The 23,227-nt window shown below is 41.1% G+C and overlaps 1 protein-coding gene across 14 annotated transcripts in view; it reads right to left on the reverse strand.

The window, feature by feature from the left end:
* Positions 1–23,227, reverse strand: part of PPP2R2B (protein phosphatase 2 regulatory subunit Bbeta) — a 472,301-nt gene that overhangs the window by 277,121 nt on the left and 171,953 nt on the right. For 7 of the 14 annotated variants that reach the window (XM_017960018.2, XM_017960019.3, XM_017960026.3 and 4 more), the window contains one exon: positions 206–399. The exons of 3 other annotated variants lie outside the window; for them this stretch is intronic. In XM_017960018.2, coding sequence (XP_017815507.1) covers positions 206–399 — 194 coding nt within the window. Of the gene's footprint in view, positions 1–205; positions 400–796; positions 1,422–23,227 lie in introns of those variants that run through there. 4 more of the 14 variants (XM_017960016.2, XM_017960023.2, XM_017960029.2 and 1 more) reach the window with 4 other exon arrangements.

Here is a 23,227-nt window from a genome sequence, read left to right on the forward strand (position 1 = left end):
CCACCTGCTGCTGAACGCCGGGCTCGCCTCGCGGAGCCCGGATGGATGCGGGGTGCACTGGCGGCTGCCGGGGCCAGCCGAGCCCCCGCCCCAGCCCCAGGGCCCGGAGGAGTCTCCGCCACTACGCGCCCAGCTGCCCACGAAGCACAGTGATCCGCAACTTGCGCCCGGCCCCAACGGCGGAATGCGGCGGGGCTGGCGTTACCTTCGGTCGCATAGCTGTGGTCGCGCAGGAAACTGTTGTTGATTTTGCGGGTATCAATGTCCTCCTCCATTGACAGCAGGCTTACTTGCGTGGGAACCAGAAGCCGGCAGACAAGTATCCATGATCCCTCCCCGCAGCCAGTCTCACAGGAGAGGGGGGCAGGGGAGCCAGTGGGACTGCACCATGGTCCGAGCCTGAGGAGGAGACGGGGAGGCGGAGAGAAAAAAAATAAAAACCCGGCAATGGAGCTGTCACCTCCTCCACTCGGGTTCTGCGAGGCTGCGGCGGCTCCTCCCGCGCGGTGCGCTCACTCCAGCTCCAATTCCCAGCGAGGATGCTGCGCCTGCCTCCGCTGCCTTCGGGTGCCAAGATGCGCCGTGCCCCGAGGGGTCTGGTCCCGCCCGCCCGCCCCGGAGGCGCTCACAAGCGGGTCTGGGGAGATGCCCAACAGGTTCCCCTCGTTGGCAGCCGCTCCAAAATGCAAAAAAAAGATCCCTCCTCCCCCTGGGAGAGCGGGCAGCCGCGACAAAATGGTGCCTTTCTGGACCCGAGCTGCAGTGGCGAGATGGCAGGGACAGGATTCAGGCTTGCCTGGCCGGAATGAGGGTGCTGGTCCCACGGGAGGGCGGCTCCGGCAGGCGGGGGCAGGGAAGCTGGCGGGGAGCTGGGCAGGGCGCTGCGGCCGGCGCCAGCGCACTCACCCTCACACCCACACGCGCGCACTCGCAGCTGCTGCTGCAGGAGGCTGGAGGCGGCTGGTGCATTAAAGGCGAGGCTCCTCCCAACCGCGTCAGCAGCCCCAGGACTCTTTCCCAGCAGCGGTGGTGGCCGAGGCAGAGGCTGCGGTTGCTCTTTACTGCAGTGGGGCGCATGCAGCCGCGAATCGGCACCTGGGCAGCAAGCGACTAGCTTGCAGGTTCAGGTGGAATGCATAGACGCGCTCTTCCAACCTCCTCCCCTCTCGCGCCACTCAGCTAAGGGCTGCATTTACGCTAGCACCCAGAGCCCCTAGCTCACTGCCTTTCTCCGGACACTTGCACTTGAGGACAGAAAAGAGAAGTAGGTTTCTTTGGATAGTCAGGAAGTCTACATCCAGGTCCCTTTTCCTCACCCTTATATGATGCATGTGGTCCCTTGGTGTATTTAAAGGGCGAGGTTTGGGGCTGGAAGCTTCAGAAAGAGAGGAGAGAGTGGAAAGCGCCGCTCAGAGCCTATCTTAAGCCCTCCACTAGGAATAGGAGGGAGAGCAGGGGCCAGAACTTCGCAATTGCTTCCCCCATTCCTAAGAGTCAAAATATCTTCTAACTATAGGAGGCTGGTGTTCAACAAAGCATCTGTGTCTACACAGGTGAAGGAAAGCACGAGACTAGTAAACAGGGTCAGTCTGAAAAAGTCCACTCTCCCTTGCCCTTTGCACTTCGTTTTGGGCAAACTATTGCAGCCCCTCAATTAGGTTTTGCTTGTGCAGGAACACCTTCTATTTGCTCTCAGCGTGGAAGGTACACTGAAGCACAGGAACATAAGCATAAGAGCCCTGTGCTCACAGAGAGCCACTGCTACCCTGGGGGAATTTCGGGAATCCAAATAATACAGAAAAGAGACCTGTCTTGCTACTTCAACTAGGAAGAAATTATACAATTCCCTCCCCACCCATGTTTTCCCAAATTTCAAACTCTACTTTTGCAAGAAAATGAGAACATTATTGTTATGAAACAACCAAAAACACTTAATGAAGCAACTCAAATCATTAGAAAGCTAATTTGGAAAAGACATCAACCCCAATCACTAGAAAGCCAATTTGGAAAGGACATTTCCTAGGTTTCATCTTGTAGAAGGTATTCATTTCAATGGGTATCACTGTAGGGAGAGACATCAGCAAATGTCTTGCTCAGTTAAGCTCCACAAGTCTAGCTAGATGGGCCCAGAGGGACCTATGAGTTAATTATATACATACAATGCTTCAGCTAACACAATTTAGAAAGTATTTGAAGTTCAAAAAAATGGAAAAACAAGTCCTTAACTGAGGTTGGGAATTGTCATTAGATTTCCATGCAGTATGGATACTTCTGGTAGATAGAAAATTACTTTGTCCTCATCTCCAGAAAGTGACTGCATATCCGTAGGAGAAAAGAGCAGAAATGTTCCTTGACATAGTGTGTGTGTGTGTGTGTGTGTGTGTGTGTGTGTGTGTGTTTTGGGGGAGGGGGCGGGGGGAGTTCAGTTCAACTTTCAATAGATTCCATTTTATTTTCATCTGGTGGTTAAGGCTTATGCACTTGTTTGTTCAAAATCCACATTTAAAATTTTAGTAACAGGTGAAGACGGGTACAAGTTGATTTAATCCACTTTAGTGCCAGTTGTCCTGGCTTGTTCTTCCATGGGATGAGCTGTATCTATCACCAAGGTTCCAACATCTAGTCCTTTTGTAGTTACACATTGCAGCTTCTCTTGGATATTGGCACAGTTTGGAGTAGGAGCAGAGTGAGGAAAAGCTACGTTCATCTCTTAGTGAATCAAAATGATGAGAAGACATTGTGCCTTCAGTTGGAACAATCTTAAATTGTTTCAGGAGGCCTTGGAATAGTATTTGGGAAAATTTCCCCCTTGTCTTTCTGAATCATGGGCTAGATTGGGACAGAGCTGTGTGATGAATCAGGTAGGCCCAGGCTCATTGGCCAGGCTGTGCTTGAGGAATTTTCCACTGTAACCAATGGGGAAAATGTCCCTTCCACAGATCAAGCCTCTGGATTTATTCATTTTTTTTTTTCACATATCCTGCAAAATTTCTCCTGCATTTATTCAACAGTCCAGGCATTTTTCCTAAGACACAAGTTCTGAAAAGGCAAATTGGACAGGTCTCCATTGTTTAAGTAGATTTCAAGGTTTCCATTTGGCCAACTACTCTTTTCTAATATGAGAGAACTAGCTCATCCACCCAAAACCAAGGGGGAAAAAGCTGTTGGCTCTGTGCCTTAACACAATGACATGTGGTGAAGGAGGTAAGGGAGTGAAAAGAGCCCTGTGCACCACTGTGGAGATGGGGGGTGTGGGGGAGAGTAGGGGAGATGGGAGTAGGCTGCAGAGATCAGTCTTCAAAAGACTCACTGGCCACTTCTCTATTCCTCTAAAATGTCAAGTTCTTTCCAATAGTGGTGAGCATTTCCACATGCTATGTTCTATGCCACTTCCTCACATCTTGGCATTCAGCCTCTCAACTGTCCCTGCTTCACTGAGGCCTTCCCTGACCACACCATAGTCCCGTCCTCTGGTGTTTTCTGTGTTCACATTTTTTTTTGGCCTTTTTCATGACCCACAGCATTTTATAATATTTGTTTACTTATTATTGGTGGCTATTTTCACTAGATCTTTTACTTTTGTTTTCTTATTTTATTTTATTTGTTTTTTTGAGACAGAGTCAGGCTCTGTCGCCCAGGCTGGAGTGCAGCGATACGATCTCGGCTCACTGCAACCTCTGCCTCCCAGGTTCAAGCGAGTCTTGTGCCTCAGACTCCCGAGTAGCTGGGACTACAGGCATGCACCACCAGGCCCAGCTAATTTTTGTACTTTCAGTAGAGATGGGGTTTCACCATGTTGGCCAGGCTGGTCTCAAACTCCTGACCTCAGTGATCCACCTGATTCAGCCTTCCAAAGTGCTGAGATTACTGGCGTGAGCCACCATGCCTGACCTCACTAGATCTTTTCTGTTGACTAACTGGCACTTAGTAGATGCTTAATTATTTTTGTTGGAGACAAACATTTCTTAAACAAATGAATAAATTGCTGAATATCCTACTTAAATATTTAGGTTTCATACCTCTAACCCCCATATTAAAATTATCTGTTGTGAGCTGGAAGTTTTCTAGCTCATAAGCTGTATTCCTATTGAAATAATTGTTTTGATTTATTCCTGTATGCATATACACGATCAAAATTTACCAAGTACTTATGTAAAGAATTATTCTGGCCAGGCGCGGAGGCTCACACCTGTAATCTCAGCATTTTGGGAGGCCGAGTCGGGTGGATTATGAGGTCAGGAGATCGAGGCCATCCTGGCTAACACGGTGAAACCCTGTCTATACTAAAAATACAAAAATATAGCCGGCATGGTGTCATGTACCTGTAGTCCCAGCTATTTGGGAGGCTGAGGCAGGAGAATTGCTTGAACCTAGGAGGCAGAGGTTGCAGTGAGCCGACATTGCACCACTGCACTCCAGCCTGGGAGACAGAGCAAGACTCCTTCTCGAGAAAAAAAAGAAAAAAAAAAAAGAATTGTTCTAGGTGCCAAGGATATAGATTTATATAAAACAGAGTTTCTTTCTTCTTAGAACTTAAATTCTATCATCTAATTTTAATAACATGAGCTTTCTTAGAAATACAGCAAATGCATTCTATATCAGCAGCCTATAGCGCAATGTTAAGTGCCAAAGCTCCAATATCATTCTCTGTCACTTATTTGTGTGTTCTCAAGCAAGTTACAAGATCTCCCTAAACTGTGGTTTTCTTATCTATAAATTAGGAAAATGAATAGTATTTATTTCATAGAGTTATTACAAGGATTAAATGAGATAATATGTGGAAAAAATACATTGCTATTACTTTGAGTATTTACTTTCGTCATCATCACCACCACCAATGCTCAGCAAATGTGCAAGTACCTAACTATGTCAGACACTGGGATAGGATCAGAGATTCAGCAACATCAGTGTATAAGATGTAGTCAGTCTCTGATGTCATGGAACTTAGTGTCTAATTTACAGTTCATGTAAAAGGGGCCATAGTCTTCAAAGGAGGCAGCAGAGGGAACTCTGAAAGACTGACATATTTCAGGCTTATGCTTTACATAGAAAAGGCCAATTACAATTACACAGCCTTCTTAAGTTACCCAGCTCAGTATGACAGCATGTGGACACATTTTTTTTTTTTAACCACCCTTGTCATGGTCCCCTCCCCCAACACTCAACATACCCACTTATCCTTCCTTAGGCTAATGCTTCCTACACGGGAACCTTTTAGGTCACTCTGTCTAATTAGCACATTAAATATCTACAATTTTATTAAAACCTTTGACCTAAGCCAGTCTGGAGATTCTTAATAGAGGCTTTAGATGTCAGACAGTCCTGGTTTGTGTCCCAGCTCAGGCATTTATAAATTTCATGACCTTTGGTGAGTAATTTAACATCTGTGAACCTCTATATTTGCAAAATGGAGGAAAACAATAGTTGCTACTTCACAGGGTTGTTGGGTAGCTTCAGAGGTAACCAAAGTGCTTAGTCCAGGTTTGGCTCAGAGCCAGGCTTCACTAAAATGACCCTTCTTCCTCCTGCAGTACTTCATGAGATCTCCCATTTGCAGAGAATTGGAGAGATGCACTCCAAGTCAATTGTTCATGTGAACAGAAATGACCTAGAAACCTCAGTTTTACTGCCTATCAATCTGTCTTAATGAACAACTAGAAACTGGATACATGAAATTTTATCATCTTGCAAAAAGTCCTTTATAAACCATGAAGTCTTATGCAAATGAAAGGAATCGGGATTATCTTCTCTTGACTTTGACATTATGTATGTGCAGACCTAGTCACTTTTCTCTGTTGTGGAATCATATGGACTTTCTCTCTATGATCACTAAGCACCAATTGCACAACTCTCTAAGGTGGTTTACGTGCTGACTGTCCAGAGAATGACCTCTTGAACTTCTAACAAGTTTGCAATTCCTGTTTGTGCATGCTACAACATGTAATACCACATAAGTGATCCTTTAATGTGGCATTTAACCTGGGAAAAGAAAACAAAACCTCTTGTCCTCAAAGTGTCGTATTTATTCTAGACTCTGGACTCTTAATGGATTTTACCATGTAAATGTTTCTGCAACTGAAATTCAAGTACAAAAACTTATGAAAATACACAGTGGTACACTGAAGCGGGTAGGTACTGGCTATTGAGAGCTGATTTTGCTGATCACGCACATCTCTTTCTAGTTCTGCTTTGAGAGACATCATGTTGGTAGTTTAACATCAGAAATCTGCCATATTTACATAATGGAAAATTTTTTTAAAAACACTATGTAAATTCAGGGTTTTTTTTGAGAGCCAGTTGTTAAACATTTACCAGTCTAGCAGTAGAAACACATTACTTGCTGATATATCTTTCCCCTTATCTCTGTTATCCGTGCAAAGTCCTCTTCAATTTCTGTATAATAAATCTCCCAAGTTGTGTCAGTTCCAGAGCATTCCACCATTCAACCAAACTTCTGCCATAATGTTAAATAACTCTTGAAATCCTACCTATCCCTGAAGGTTTCCCATATCCAGCAGAGGAAATTTGATGCCTTTGCCTGATCCTTTCCAGGCTGGTTATGAAATTACCATGGTAGACTTGTGAGTGATTGCTTTTATAAGGGTCCTAGACCTAACAATGTAGGACTGTTTGGCCATGCCCACTCTCGAGGAATCATTCCTTTTGACTATTCAGGTTCTGTTGTGACCCTACTCTTGTCCTTGATTTGCCTCAATACTAAGCAAAAATATCCACTGTGCATGATTTCATTGACAGCTGTTTTACTTGTCTAGTTAGGATATTGATGTAATGAGAAAAATGTTACAAAACTCAAGAGTCTAGATCTGAGAGCATGAGATAAAATATCTTCTTGTACCTCTTATCATTCATTGGTTTTAGAGTTAAATTTAGGCTGTCCTGTGCAAGAAAGTTTTAGTCACAGTGTATTTGTTAGGTATAGGGTGAGGATTTCCAAAACCAGTTTAGCAACACTCCAGGGACATACTTAGTACCTGATTACATTGCTCAAAGTAAAATTGTAGTATAATTTAAACAAGAATAAGTATTGGGAAATGTCTTTCAAATCTTTAAAAAATATACCAAGAAATAACACTTTACAGAATTTATTCTAAGAAAATAGCCATGGATGGGGGCAAAAATTTAGCCATAAAATTATTTCTAAAGAACATTGCTTATAATCATGAAAAGCTTTGGAAACAACTCAAATGCCCAACAAAATAATTTATTAGGCAAATTATAATGAGTTCATATAATCAAAAATTATTGATTCATTCATATAATAATAATAGCTAACATTGAGCATTTCTTAGGTACTAGGCACCGTGGTAACGGCTTTACTTGCACTGTCTCATTTTATTCTAACAACAGCCTCTATACAGTAAGTATCATCTCCATTTCACTGAGGCTAATAGAGGTAAATAATATACCCAAAGTCAGACAATTGAGAGCCTGGCTCTGCCCCATGATCTGTCTCTACAGCCCATGCTCTTAACCACTGTGATTTGAGCTATTGTGAGTGTGTGTGTGTATGTGTGTGTGCGCGCGCGCGTATGCATGTTGTGCATGTGTGTCTATTGCAGGGAGTTTAGGTCACAACAGAATCACCTGGAGGTCTCTTTCCAAAGCACTCACCACTAGACTCTTACTTGTCTCTGTTAGGGATGAATATTCTCTCAGTTGAAAATCACCACAATTGTGTTGGTGAGGATGTGGCAAAAATCAGAACCCTCAAATCTTACATTGCTTGTGGGATTGTATAACAGTGCAGCCACAAATAGTTTGCCAGTTCTTCAAAATAATAAGCACAGTTACCATATGACCCAGCAATTTCACATCTACGCATAGAAGATTGAAAGCACGTGTTCACACCAAAACTTGAACACAAATGTTCATGTAGTAGTATTATTTATAATAGCCAAAAAGTGGAAACAACCCAAAATGTCCATCAACTGATAAATGGATAAACAAAAACTTATACGTCCATACAATAGAATATTAGTCAGCTATAAAAAGGAACGAACTATTGAAACATGCCCCAACACAGATGAAACTTGAAAACATTATGCTAAGTGAAAGACACCAGACACAGAAGATCACATATTGTATGATTCCATTTCTGTGAAACGTTCAGAATAGACAACTGCTTAGATAGAGAAAGTAGATTGATTAGTGGTCGCCAGGGACTGAGGGTAAAAAAGAAAGGATGCGAATGACTGCTAAAGGGTTCAGGATTTCTTTTGGGGGTGTTGAAAATGTTCTAAAATTAGGGTAGGGGCGGCCAGGAGAGGTGGCTCACGCCTGTAATCCCAGCACTTTGGGAGGCCGAGGCGGGCGGATCACGAGGTCAGGAGATTGAGACCACCCTGGCTAACACGGTGAAACCCCATCTCTACTAAAAATACAAAAGCATCAGCGGGGCGTGGTGGCGGGCGCCTGTAGTCCCAGGTACTCAGGAGGCTGAGGCAGGAGAATGGCGTGAGCCCAAGAGGCGGAGCTTGCAGTGAGCCCAGATTGCGCCACTGCACTCCAGCCTGGGCGACAGAAAGAGACTCTGTCTCAAATAAACAAACAAACAAACAAATAAATAAAAATAAAAATAAAATAAAATAAATTTGGGGCAATAGCTACACAACTCTGAATATAATTGAAAATCACTGAATTGTATAGTTTAAAAGTTTGAATCTTATGGCATGTGAGTTAGATATCGATAAAGCTGTTATTAAAGATTAAAAAATTATCACTATCATAAACCACTGTTACTTATAGGGAGTATGGAGTATGCCATATCCTTAAGGTATGGTAGTGCAGAAATGCTTAAAAGTAGTGACAAAGATAGATGTTCATGATGTTTAAAAAATGATAAACCAAAATAAGCCAACTGCTACAATTTTTTGGTTAAAAAATGTGCATATGCTAAAAGGAATGTATCAAAATATTAGCAATGGTTATGTGTAGTTTTCTTTTGTGTTCATATTTTTGTTAAAAACATTTTTAGAACATGCATCATTTTAGTTTTTTTTTTTTTTGGAGATGGAGTCTCGCTCTATTGCCCGGGGTGGAGTGCAGTGGCGCGATCTCGGCTCACTGCAAGCTCCGCCTCCCGGGTTCACGCCATTGTCCTGCCTCAGCCTCCCAACTAGCTGGGACTACAGGCGACTGCCACCAGGCCCAGCTAATTTTTTTTTTTACTTTTAGTAGAGACAGGGTTTCACTGTGTTAGACAGGATGGTCTGGATCTCCTGACCTCGTGATCTGCCTGCCTTGGCCTCCCAAAGTGCTGGGATTACAGGCGTGAGCCACCGACTCCGGCATCATTTTACATTTTTTAGATTATCATTTTAAACTTAGTAAAAAAAAAAAAAAAAGTATTTTTTAATTCTATGAAATACTTTTTAGGATGAAACTTGTATAGAAAAGATTAAACCATTTTCTTCACACCAGGAAGTCAAGAGACACATGAAACAATTCTGGTCACATATAAAAACATATATGTGACCAGAATGTATAGAACAGCTCTGTGCAATAGAAATATAATGCAAACCACATTTGTAATTGTAAATTTTCTAGTTTCCACATTAAAAAGTGAGGAACAAACTGATGAAATTCATTTTAATATATTTATATTTGAATTTTTTGAAGATAAAATTATCTTATTTAATCTGTCAAAATATATTTTCAATATATTATCAATATAGAATTACTAATGACATATCTAAATTCTTTTCTTATGCCATATCTTTGAAATCTGGTGTTTTACACTAAAAGACCTCTCAAAACTAGCTACATTTCTAGGGGTTGGTAACCACAGTTACCATATTGGACAGCAGAGGTACAATGGAACTATTTCAAAACTTTTATTCCATTTGCAAAAAGAATTTTAATGTGTTCTTTAAAAAATAAATTTTTATCTACTAGGACCTTGAATGTAATGCTAAAACTGAACTAAATAACATTAATCTGATGAGCCTCAGAGCTATTTAAAGTTATACAAACTGAAGATGAAAATATATATAGACATACCTATATATATATTATACAGAATAGTAATTTTTGAATCCAATCTGCATTTTCCCCTAAAACTAGTAAGCTGAATAAATAAAATACAAAAAGGCCAGGATTCTAATAGTAAGATGATACCACGTAACAAACTCAGACAAGAAAGATGTAATATATTCTTCCATCACTGTAATAGTTACCATCCTAATAGGTCAACTATTTAGTTCAACACCTGTGTCTTCAATTCCAGCTAAGAGAAGAAGCCAAATAGCCAGATGTCACTGCCAAAAAGGGAACTTTCATATCTGGGCATCTGGACACTATTATAACCAATGAAGGTGGAGAAATTTAAAGGTATAGTTGGTAGGCATCTAGTAGAGAACCATTAGTAGTCTTTTAGATTGTACTGGAGAGTAGAATGTTGTGGTCACATGATCAGTGGATTAATATCTGAGGACTTATTGAATTAGATATTCCATTGTCTTTAACTCATACATGCAAACAGTTCGTTTTGTATGCAATTGAGCACTCTCTCCTTCCTAATACAGTTTCTTCACTGATTCCTGGGCACTGCTCTCTCTTTATTCTCCTACTGCCTCAGTGTACACTCCTCAGGCTCATTTGGTAGCTCCTCACTGCTGTGACCTCTAAACGTGTAACTACCCTAGAGTTCAAAGTTCAAAGTCCACAGTCCCACAGCTTACCACTCACATAACAACAAAACCCTAAATCTGAACTTTAAGCATAAACCTCTCCCCAGACCTCCTGAACAATATCACCAGCAGCCAAGCTGATATTTCACAGGGCATCTACAGGGCATCTCAATCCCTAATTCTGCCCCACAATACCCTGTCCCACCCTCCTGTTCCTTCATTCCAGTCTCTCATTCCCATCTTTTCAATCCTGCCTGCTCTAACTTTGAAATATGTCCAGAATCAACCACTTCTCACCATCTCCACTGCTGCTACCATGCTCCAACTATCATCCTATCTCACCAAGATTATTTCAATAGATTCGAACCACTCTCTGATCCTCCTTCACCCCCAACCCCTACAGAATAGTTTCCAAGCAGCAGGCAGAATGGTCCTTTTAAATGCAAATCACTTCATGTCACTTCTGCTCAAAGCCTTTTATTGGCTTCCTACACATGCAGACTAAAACTTTCTTAAAATGCTGGAAAGATTTAGCTCCAGCTATAGCTCTGTCTTTTTTTTTTTTTTTTTTTTTTTTCACTTATCACCTGCCGCACCACCAAATTTCACCTCCCCTCCCACCACCACCACTCGCTATAGACATGGGAGGAAGACAGGACAGGAAGACAGGAGAACATTCCCATTCCAAGACCTTTGCATCTTATGTTCCCTCTCTTTCAGACACAAGCATAGCTCAGTGCTTTACTTCTTCAGGTGTCTGTTCCAGTATCAACTTCACTGGGATACCTTTCTCGACTACTCTGTATAAAATAAATTAGCACCTCCATCTCTGTCCGTCACTCTCTATCCCCATATTGCAACTAGACTGTATATATTTATTTGGTTTTGGTTATTATACCAGTAGAACATAATTTCCAGGGAGACAGGAACTATTTTGTTCCCTGCTTTATATGCAGTACCTGGAACAGTGCCTGGCACTACTAGTTATGCTAATATATCTTTTGAAAGAATAAAAGAGTGTATATGTGTTTGTTTAATAATAAAGATGAATCATGAAGGAAAATTAATGAACAACAAACCTAGGATGCTTATGTAGTAAAGGATTTACCCTTGCCCAAAGAGAGGCCTAGGTTTTGCCCTAGGCTTCTTGGAAGTAATCTGTATCATATATGACAGCAATGTCTTTGTTTAGGGTAAGGACTGACTTCAGTGGAACTTAGGGTGGGGGTGGCAATACCAGAATGACCATGTGACTTAGGGTGGAAGCTTTGGGTCACATGGTTATCAGGGGACCTGAACACTAAGTTCAATCATATATATAATCAATGAGTCCATCATGTCTACCTAATCAAGCTCCAATAAAAACTCTAAATACAAGGCTCAGATAAGTTTCTTTGGTTGACAATACTTTATGCATATTGTCACATGGCAGGAGGATAATGGCAGGGAGGTAATGCATGAGGTCAATGGCAAGAGGGTAATGCCCCCTGAAGACAATTGAAACTTTGTAAGAGCCTCTCCCAGGCTCTGCCCTATGCATCTCTTTCTTTGGTTGATTTTAATCTGTATCGTTTCCCTATAAGTCATAACCTTGAGTATAATCACTTTCAGTGAGTTCTGTGAACTCTTCTAGTGAATTATCAAAACGAGAATAGTTTTAGAAACCCTCTGAATTTGTAATTGGTGTCAGAAGTTAGTGCAGTTTTGAGGATTCTACCCTCAAACTTAGCAGTTGTCTAACTCCAGGCAGTGCTAATCATACATCTGGCAAAGTTGAAGCTAAAAAGTGGGCTTAGAGAGCATTAGGTCTAGCCCATCGTTTTATTGATGAGGAAAGCCTAGAGAAAAGATGCGACATGCCCAGATTACCTGGTAATTTGGTGACAGACAAGCATGAGACTTGGTGTCCTGAATCCCATGATCACATCCGCACACACACAATGGTTCTTCTTAACTTTTGTTTTGTGGCATATGCACCACTTTTTCTTAAGAAGGTTAATACAAACTTATTGGATAATTAAGTTGGCTTAACTCTCCAGTATTCTAAGGTCAGTGTCAAGGGGAGAAATTACCACTGTCTTTCAAATTACCAGTGTCTTTCAAAAGACACTAGGGCCAGCCCTGGACAAAATTGTAAAGTAACACAGTTCCTCTTCTCCCTTGCCTCTGCTTTTAAGCCCTGTGATGGGCCAGGGAAATGCTGCAGGAGGAGCTGTATCAGTCCTCCTGAGCCACAGCTGTAGAGGTCCGGGTAGAAAGCCTTTATGCTCAGTTCTATTATCTTTAACTGGTTCTATTATCCTTCACCTACACCATCATGGTCTGCCACACTCTCCTTCTTTGGAGGAAATCTGAAAAGTATAGGCAGCTTTAGAACCTTTAGGACACAGCACATGGTAAACTTAGCTCATCATGTGGGAAACATGTTGACAAATTCAAGGCATTATGCAAAGAAGGTTGTCATTCTGGCCATTACTGTACTAGTGTGATAAGTTACAGAAGCCAGAATTCAAGAGTTAGATGGACCTTGAACTTGTAAGCAAGGTTGTATATATTTTAAAACTCAATAAATATTTATGGAATAAATATAGAGTGAAAATAATATTAAACATCCCGCAAATAGAGATCTTTGCAATTTACATTTGGCATCTGACAGCCCTACAAGGACTGAACAAAGGATGAAAACCCAAGTTCATAAATTTACATTTGAAAAGTACCATAGGCCCTGAGCCGTGACTTTAACATTTTAGGATCATAGATCCTTTTGAGAATTTAATGATGGTTTTCAACTCTCTCTCCAGGAAAACAACAACAGCAACACAGTTTAGAGCACTTCCTGCTTCCAAATGCTGACTCATTATGTCTATTTCACAGATAGGAAGAAGAAGAGAGAGAGAGAGAGAGAGAGAAATAAATAAGGCCTGGGTCCAAAGAAAGGTACAAAGTTGAGTGCAAGTTTAGAATTACAGTGCTCTCATGTCCCCAGCATATTTTTTCGTACAGAATACAAGTGGCTCTTACAGATACAGCACTTAACTGGTAATGATATAAGTCCAGATGTGAGTCTCCTTTCTATGATGGGTCAGTAAAGTGTAATAGGCAAATGGCTAACGGCATGACTTTTGAGAACCAGGTTGCCTGAGGTCAAATCTTTACTGTGGGCAAGTTTCTTAATCATGTTCTGGTTTTATCTCATTTGTGAAACAAAGATAGTAATAGGATCCACTCATAGGGTAGTTGTAAAAATGGAATGAAATGCCTAAAGCAATGCATGGCACATAATGCACACCCAATAAATGTTCACTCTTGGTATTAGGCGTTGGATACTGTCATTTTTATGAACACTGTCATTGTCTACATGGATGCTGGATTTTATTCACTTGTGTAGTCTTCATCTTTGAATTATGTTAACAGATTTGCTCTTTTTTTTTAAGTTAACTAAAATTCATGGTTTCATTATAAAGGAGTATGCAACTTATGTCAGTGGGCTTCTAATGGAGGCATATTCATTCAACATCAAATTTTTATTACCTGCCTACTATGTGCTTAGCACTAGGCTTTCTAGTTGCTTGTAAGGAGCTCATGACTTGATTGCAAAGATAACTGTTACAATTTATGTGCAAATAAGAGACCAACCAAGTGTGAACTAACCACAATGTAAACATGTAGAGGCATCTAGTGGAGTGAGAATAGCTTTGAAAGATAAAATAGATGAGTAGAATACCTGACCTAGGCCTTGAAGCAAGACTCACTACATAATTTGTACATAAATCAAAAAAGGGGGAGTCTTTTGTTCTTAAAGTATTTGGAATTTTAAGACAGCAACAACAGAGCATTAAACCAAGCACAGGACCCTTCTAAGAGTGGGTCTTAAGCCACTACACATGTCATATGCTCTGCCTTGAAGGATGGGAAGACTCATGGAGAGATTACCAACATTAGCAGAGTGACACTTTCCAGACTGTCAGTCATGCCATTCACATGCCTCTGTGTTCTTTCTTGTACTTTTTCTCTGAAGCAAAATGTTTTTACTTACTTTTTCAACCCATGCAAACCCTACCTATCCTTCAAATCCCAGCTTGAGTCTGAGCTCAGAGGGAACACAATGGAATAAAAAGAGCCCCAGACTTAGAAGAGCAAAGGTCAGTTCTGCATTCCATCAGCTCTGGAACTATGAGCAAATTCTCTTAACTTCTCTCATAGTGGGTTTGCACACATGCCACATAGGGGCATCAAAAGGCATCAGAAATGCAAAAGAGGTTTGAAATAATAATTCCTCATATTGACAAAGAGCTTTATAATTTTCCTGTAAACCCTTCCCTAGCTTCTACAGACTACAAATAGCACTTGCTGAGTGTCCAGTGCCTGATTAAAACATACATGCACACACGCACGTGAGCACCTGTCTGTCCCTCCCACCACCTCTCTCTACTTAGCATATATGATTTTTCTGTCTTATTATCTCATTTAACTTCTTAAGATCTTCAGGCCTTCAGTCTTTACCCCTTCCAAGTCACCCTCCTCACTAAGTCAGTATGATCTTTGTAACTTATGGTTCCTCACTGCCTAGTGTAAAGTTTCCTAAATCCAATGGCACAGAATCAGTGTCTTTTGAGGTGTTTGTTAATCAGTGTTCTGGGAAAAGAAGTGCAGTTTGAAAAAAAGCCTCATGCTATAGTAGCCCTCTGCTGTAGGTTTCCAATGCACATGTAAAACCTCTGAGAAATCCTGCAATAAAAAAGTTAATTTAACTTTGTTCAAATCAGAATTTTCCATATTAATTTGTCTATATTTACATTTTATACAATACCCATGTTCTGCAGAAATGTTTTGTCAAATGCTGGCCTGCACTCAGACATTCTGCTTGTTTTATAGAACCTCTAGAATCTATTCCTAACCTAGGTTTCTAGTTCATTTTCTGTTAACCCCTTCACAAACCCTGTGCTGCAGAAACAGTGGGCCATTTTCAGTTTCTTGAAGAACTCTGAGCTCTGCATCTGTTGTGCTCTCTGCCAAGAATGTCTTTTCTGTCACTCATCCATCCATTTATCCCCCAGTGATGTGTGTCTCTTCACTTAAGACCCAGCTCACTTGCTCTGTAAAGACGTCTCTGACATTTTCAGTAACTACTGTCTCCTACTTCCAGTGGTTAACTCTTCTAAAGAACTTCATATATGAAAATGATTCCTGAGCTTTATTGAATGCCTTCTTTGTGTCAATTGTTTAGCTTTTATTGTGATGTAGGCAACCATCTAAGATGATTAAAATAAGGTCTACTTTACAGATTAATAAATGCATGGATTAAGAAACCCACTTCTTTTTCTGCCTTTTGAGTGGTGCCCACCATTCACCTAGTAGACCCATTCCAGAAACACAGAAGACATTTTGAAAATCTTCCTCTACCCTACATCCAGTCAGGTGTCATGTCCTATATATCCCAGATTCCTAAACAACCTTAAAACCTGTCCATAGGCCAGGTGCTGTGGCTCACACCTGTAATCCCAGCACTTTAGGAGGCTGAGGCGGACGAATCATTTGAGGTCAGGAGACCAGCCTGGCCAACACAGTGAAAACCCATCTCTACTAAAAATACAAAATGAGAACACATGGACACAGGGAGGGCAACATCACATGCCGGAGGCTGTCGGTGGGTGGGAGGAAAGGTTGGAGAGAGCATTAGGACAAATACCTAATGCATGTGGGGCTTAAAACCTAGAAGACAGGTTGATAGTGCAGCAAACCACCAAGGCACATGTATACTTATCTAACAAACCTGCACATTCAGCACATGTATCCCAGAACTTAAAGTAAAATTAAAAGAAAAAAAAAATTTAGCCGAGCATGGTGATGGGTGCCTCTAATTCCAGCTACTTGGGAGGCTGAGGCATGAGAATTGCTTGAACCCAGGAGGCGGAGATTGCAGTGAGCCAAGATTACACTGCTGCACTCCAGCCTGGGCAATAGAGTGAGACTCAGTCTCAAAAGAGCAACAACAACGGCAACAACAATCTGTCCATATCTATCCATGTACACTGCTACTAAGTTAGCCTGGACGAGTATTATCTCCTGGCTGTGTTCCTGCAGTAGCTTCTGAGCAAATATTCCATCTCCATGTTGCCACAAGTGTGATCATTTCCTAAAGCGCAGATCTGATCATGCCAATTGCCCTGCTTAAAGTTCTTGAGTGCCTTCCCATAACTCTGAGGAAAAGAATCCAAGGCCCTTAATACTATGTAATGGATCTTTAAGGATTGGCTACTGTCTGCCTTCCTACCTATATTTTGTTATTAATTAGGACCTCACAGTCTACACAGGAAACCTTGCAGAGCCTATTGTGATTTATAGGCCTCGCCAAACATTCTTTCACCTCTGGACTTTATTTTTATGCTTCATTTTGAGACAAGATCTTGCTCTGTCACCCAGGCTGGAGTGCAGTGGCACGATTATGGCTCACTGCAGCCTCAACCTCACAGGTTCAAGCAATCCTCGCACCCCAGCCTCCTGAGCAGCTGGGACCACAGGTGTGCACCACCACACCCAGCTAATTTTTGTATTTTCAGTAGAAATGGGGTCTTCTCATGCTGCCCAGGCTGGTCTTAAACTCCGGGGCTCAAGTGATCCACCTGCCTCAATCTCCTGAAGTGCTGGTATTACAGGCATGAGCCACCACACCTGGCCTGCCTCTAGACCTTTGTACACACTTCTTCTACTTCTTGAAATTATCTTCCTTCTCCTCCTAACTCTGCTAATTCATGAGCTTCTTAAATGTAGGCCAAGGATAGTGCTCTTCCTCTAGGGCCCATAGCATCTTGACATTTTTTTCTCTCCTGTAAGATCTTTGGGGCTGGGGCTATATCTTAATCACTTTCTTATCTGTACCTAATATGGTGCCGGCCCTAGAACTGGCATGGAATAGTCATTTATTGAATGCCTGAATGAATCAAAGAATGAATAAATGAGTAAATGAAAGCAAAACTAAAAGAACAGCTTGGGGTATTACAAGAGAAGGAATTTAGAGCTTTCTTTCACACATCCTCCTGCCTTTGTCCTTTATGTCAAAATATGTTGTCCTCCTTTCACTTCCCCAAAAGCTCCACGTATGCTCCACTTGAAGAGCCTTTGCATCTTCCGGAGTGTTTCTTCTTCATTCACCCACAGTTACTATCTCTTTATCCTTCACGTTTCAGATTAGTCATCTTTTCATGAGGAAAGAATTCTTGCTGATGCAGATGAGTCGGCCCCCTGCAATACTGCTCTCAGCACCGAGTGTCTCCTTCATTACTTTCACCATAGTGTAGCTCTATATCTATGCCTATGGATGTTCATTTAGCAAAAGTTTCCTCCAATAGACAGTAAGCTCATGAAAGGATCATGCCTGTTTTTTATTCACTATTGGATTCCCAGTGCTGAAGTACGGACACACAAAAGTTTGTTAAATAGATGCATGAATTAAAAACAGTAGTTTTTAATCTCATCAGCGGTTTTTTGTTTGTTTCATCACCGTGTACGTGCATAGTAGGCTTCAGTATATAAGGGCTGTTTGTTAAATGAAAGACTATAACTGATTTCTTGCCCCAGTTTATAAGCAGTTGTTAACTAGTATGGTTGAGATAAAAAATTTTGTTTCTATAAATTTAGTAATATTTGCATATTTTCATACTATTTTGTAATATGTTTATGGCTTCTCTCGAAATAAATGTCAAAAGAATTCCATCTGCCCAGCTCCTGGACTCCAACTCATTAGGCAAATAAAGAGCCACAAAGTCCATCTCCACCACAGGAAAGGACAATAGCTGTAATTCATAGATTCCATAATGTGTACATAATTGGAAGACATCAAAATCTGTCATGTCACAGACTAGTCAGTGATTCTTCAGTAAGAAATTATGAAAATCGCAAAACAAACGTTCCAAAGGGGTCATTACTGTTTGACAATTCATCGGGCTAGATAATATTGTCTAAGTGATCACCTGGCTCTGTTTGACCTTAAATGAAAGCAGAGGAACTGAGAAACACATTAAAGAAAGGCTATGCTTAGGCTTTTGGAGTTACACAAACTTTGATATGTCTGAGAAGAAGTGCTTTTTTCCCCCATAATTTTAAGAAGAGGGTAGGCAATGACATTTTAAAGCCTGTTTACCTCATAATCAAATCATCTGCAATTTGATAGGTGCTTATCAAGTGCCGGGTATTATGCATGTCTTTATGCACACATTAACTCTGTCTCTCGCGATCACCCCGAAGGAGGTATTATTAACTATCACTGAGGCAACTGAGACGCAGAGACCTGAACTATCTTAGAGAAAGTAGAACGTGACTGATGTGGGGCTCAAACCCACCGTTACTTGACTCTACTCAATAATGATTCCACTTACATTTCTCTATGCAAATTTCTGTTCCAGCCTTCTACTCAGTAAGTACACACTAGGTATTTGTCAAAAAGAATCAAAGTGCCATAATTCCCATAATTATTTGAAAACAACACCTAAACAGTCACCAGGATGACTTTTTCTCTCAAAGAATCTATTCAGTTTGAGATGCCCTGTCGTGGTGAGATCTTACAAAACGATAAATAAACCCTTAGACATTTTGTTGTTGAATTTTTAAAGCCCATTTCTTTCTTTCTTTCCTTTTTTTTTTTTTTTCGGTGATTCACTTTCCTGTTACTCAGAACATTATACACCTACACACATCAAATAAAATGGAATATTCCAAGATTTAAAGGCGTTAGTGGGGGTTGTCAATACATGAAAGCAGAGAAGCTGTTTAGTGTAATTGGGGAAAAGTGGAGGCTCAGACTGTCAAAAAAAAAAGATAGCTTTTCTACTTTAAAACTACAGTTTCAGGATATAGAAGTGGACCATCTAAAAAATGCTGGCTTAGCCTCTTAAGAAGGTAATGATCCTCCTTGATTTAGAACAAGCAGAAAAAGAAAATTAAGGTCAATGATGAACTAAGCATATATTTGTTATCTCCTTTTCCCAAGATCTCTTTAAAATGATAGTAAAGAAGCAAAGCAGATACAGCCCCAGAACAATGAAAAGAATATAAAGAGGGTCATTAAGTGAATGATGCATATTATGTGTTTCTGGGAGAAGACAGGTAAGTGGAGGAATGATGACAGATTGAGGGCACAGCTAAGGAGGGCCCCCATCTATCTTGCAAAAACCTAGAGAGAGTTAGGATTTAGAAATGCCAAAGATGATGTGGGATGAAGGGTGAAAAATGGAGCGGGTGTGAAAAGGGATTTACCTGCCCCCCATTCCCACTGTTCAACTCTTCTCATCACACCCTGGGAGGATACAATAAAAAGTTCTTCATTTTGAAAGAAAACTAAAATGGTCGGGTGGATTAAGGTCACGAGTGTGGGAGTTGGGTCTTCAGAGCAAAGTGTTCTGCATTTTGGCATTAGGGACTACAAAATACAAGGTAATCTCTGTGCCTACTCACTGTATAATGAAACTCACTAGTTGGTAAGTCCTATTCATATTCATTTGACAGTTCTACTGATTCATTCTCACATATGACCGGGCAAAGGAAGATTATCTAGTCAATTGAGTAAAATCTACAATGTGAGGGGAAAAAAGACCAAGATAAACAAATATAAAAACACATACTGAATCCCAGCACTTTGGGAGGCCGAGACGGGCGGACCACGAGGTCAGGAGATCGAGACCATCCTGGTTAACATGGCGAAACCCCGTCTCTACTTAAAAAAATACAGAAAAACTAGCCGGGCGAGGTGGCGGGCACCTGTAGTCCCAGCTACTCAGGAGGCTGAGGCAGGAGAATGGCGTAAACCCGGGAGGTGGAACTTGCAGTGAGCCGAGATGCGGCCACTGCACTCCAGCCTGGGCGACAGAGCAAGACTCCGTCTCAAAAAAAAAAAATACTGGAGAAAACAGATACTTTTAGGGCCAGAAATAAATAAATAAATCCTAATTTGTATGTGCAGAAACATTTAAAAGGAGAATAAATCTACAATTCAAGAACCGAATGCTATACAAAGAAGGAAAACAGAGAATAAGAAAAAAACCATGCAATTAAAAAATATGGCAAATTTGTTTTTAAATTATTAGAAGGTTAAAATATACAGGTCAAGGAAATCTCTTAAAAAGTAGGAGAGGCTGGGCACAGTGGCTCACGCCTGTAATCCCAGCCTTTGGGAGGCCGAGGCAGGTGGATCACCTGAGGTCAGGGGTTTGAGACCAGCCTGGCCAACCTGGCAAAATCCCTTGTCTACAAAAAGTACAAAAATTAGCCAGGTGTGGTGGCGGGTGCCTGTAATCCCAGCTACTCAGGAGGTTGAGGCAGGAAAGTCTTTTGAACCAGGGAGGCAGAGGTTGCAGTGAGCTGAGATTGTATCACTCACTCCATTCCAGCCTGGGTGACAAGAGTGAGACTCTAGCTCAAAAAAAAAAAAAAAAAAAAAAAAAAAAGGGAGAAAAATATAAAGCCAAAATCAGAGATATTAAAATTAGGAAATTATGCTGTGAAGCCTCATATCCAATTAATAGAAGTATCGGGTAGAATTAGGAAATCAAAAATAAGGAAATTATTAAAGAAATACTCAAAAAGCTATTTCCCAATTGAATAAAACAAGCGTTTGAGATTAAAAGGAGCCCTTTGTGGGCCCATACTGGTTATTTTAAAAGACTTACAACTACATAATCATTGTGAACACTAAGGATACAAAGAATACCCTAAAAGTTTCCTGGGGAAAACACAGGCCACGTCTATGTTAGTAACTATCAGATTGTCACTGGAAAATTTCTTCAACATTGGTCCCTAAAAAACAATGAAACGACAACTTCAAAGTCCCATGAAAGAATGACTCAAACAAGATTTCTATACTCAACCTACCAACTGACTAAATGGCTGGGGCTGGGGAACCTGAAATTTATTGAGCCATGCACTTCCTTTGCTAGATGCTTCATTGTGATTGTCAACACTCCTTTAAAGGAAATGTTATTTTTGCCATCCACAGACAAGATCCACTAATAGGTCGACCCAAGGAATAAGTGTCAAAAATAAGTGTCACAGTCAGAAAACACACCTGAGCCAATCTGCTATTTTTCTTCCAGAGTATATCACTAGGTCTTTGAACACACAAAGGCAGGCCAGCTCATAGGGCATAGAAGATACAATATAGAAACAGGGAGAACCATTCACTCCTGGGACTTTGAGGCAAGGTTAGACTGTTGCCATATGCAAAGGAGCATTAGGTCATTGTTGCTACCTTGGCAACTTTCAAAGGTTAGTGTTCCAGCTATATTTTCTTTCTTTTCTTCTTTCCTTCCCTTCCCTTCCCTTCCCTTCCCTTCCTTTCCTTTTTCTTAAATTTTATTTTAAGCTCCAGGCTACAAGATGTGTACAGGATGTGAAGTTTGTTACATAGGTAAATGTGTGCCATGGTGATTTGCTGCACCTATCAACCCAACACCTAGGTATTAAGCCCGGCATGCATTAGCTATTTTTCCTAATGCCCCCCATCCCCCTGCTCCACCCCCACACAATGGACAGTCCCCAGTTGTGTGCTGTTTCCCCCTCCCTGTGTTTATGTGTTCATGTCATTCAGCTCCCACTTATAAGTGAGAACATTCAGTGTTTAGCTGTCTGTTCCTGCATTAGTTTGCTGAGGATAATGGCTTCCAGCTCCACGCATCCCCCTGCAAATGACATGATCTTGTTCCTTTTTATGGCTGCATAGTATTCCATGATATATATGTACCACATTTTCTTTATCCAGTCTATCATTGATGGGTATTTGGGTTCATTCCATATCTTTGCTATTGCGAATAGCAGCTATATTTTCTTATGTAAATATAGCTGAAGATATTTTACAAATTGAGGCGCACCCAATTTTGAAGTTGAATATGACCAAGAAGCTTCCATTACAAATATTTAACTCATTGGTGCTAACATAAAATACTGTACAAATAAATTCAGCCAGTGGCTTACTCCTGTAATCCCAGCACTTTGGGAGGCTGAGGTGGGAGGATCACTTGAGCCCAGGAGTTCAAGACCAGCTTGGGTAACATAGTGAGACCCAGACTCTACAAAAAATTAAAAAGAAAAATTAGCCAGGTGTTGTGACATGCACCTATTTTCCCAGTTACTTGGGGGACTGAGGTGGAAGGATTGCTTGATCCCAAGGAGGTCGAGGCTTCAGTAAGCTGTGTGATCATGCCACTGCACTCCAGCCTGGGTGACCGAGTGAGACCCTCCCTCAAACAAACAAACAAAAACCAAAATACAAACTCCCCTACATTTCCTGTGCTCTCTATTCCAACCTATCTGTTGAATCTCATTTACAAACTCATGAAACAAATATTCATTATACCTGAGGTCCTAGATGCTATGTCAACAACACAAATTCCCTGTCCTCATGAAACTTTCAGTCTAGGAAGATAATGAAGAGAATTTGGTGAAAGAGAAGAATGCAAGCAGGAAGAGGGAGATTTACTTGGTTAGAGTGGTCAGGAAAATAATTTCCATTGAGGTAACAATTCAGTCGATTCAAATAATCCAGTTATGTAATGGTTGGTGTGATGGGTGGTTGCATTAGAAGGAAATGG

This window comes from Papio anubis, chromosome 5, assembly GCF_008728515.1.
Source record: "Papio anubis isolate 15944 chromosome 5, Panubis1.0, whole genome shotgun sequence".
Classification (NCBI taxonomy): Eukaryota; Metazoa; Chordata; class Mammalia; order Primates; family Cercopithecidae; genus Papio; species Papio anubis.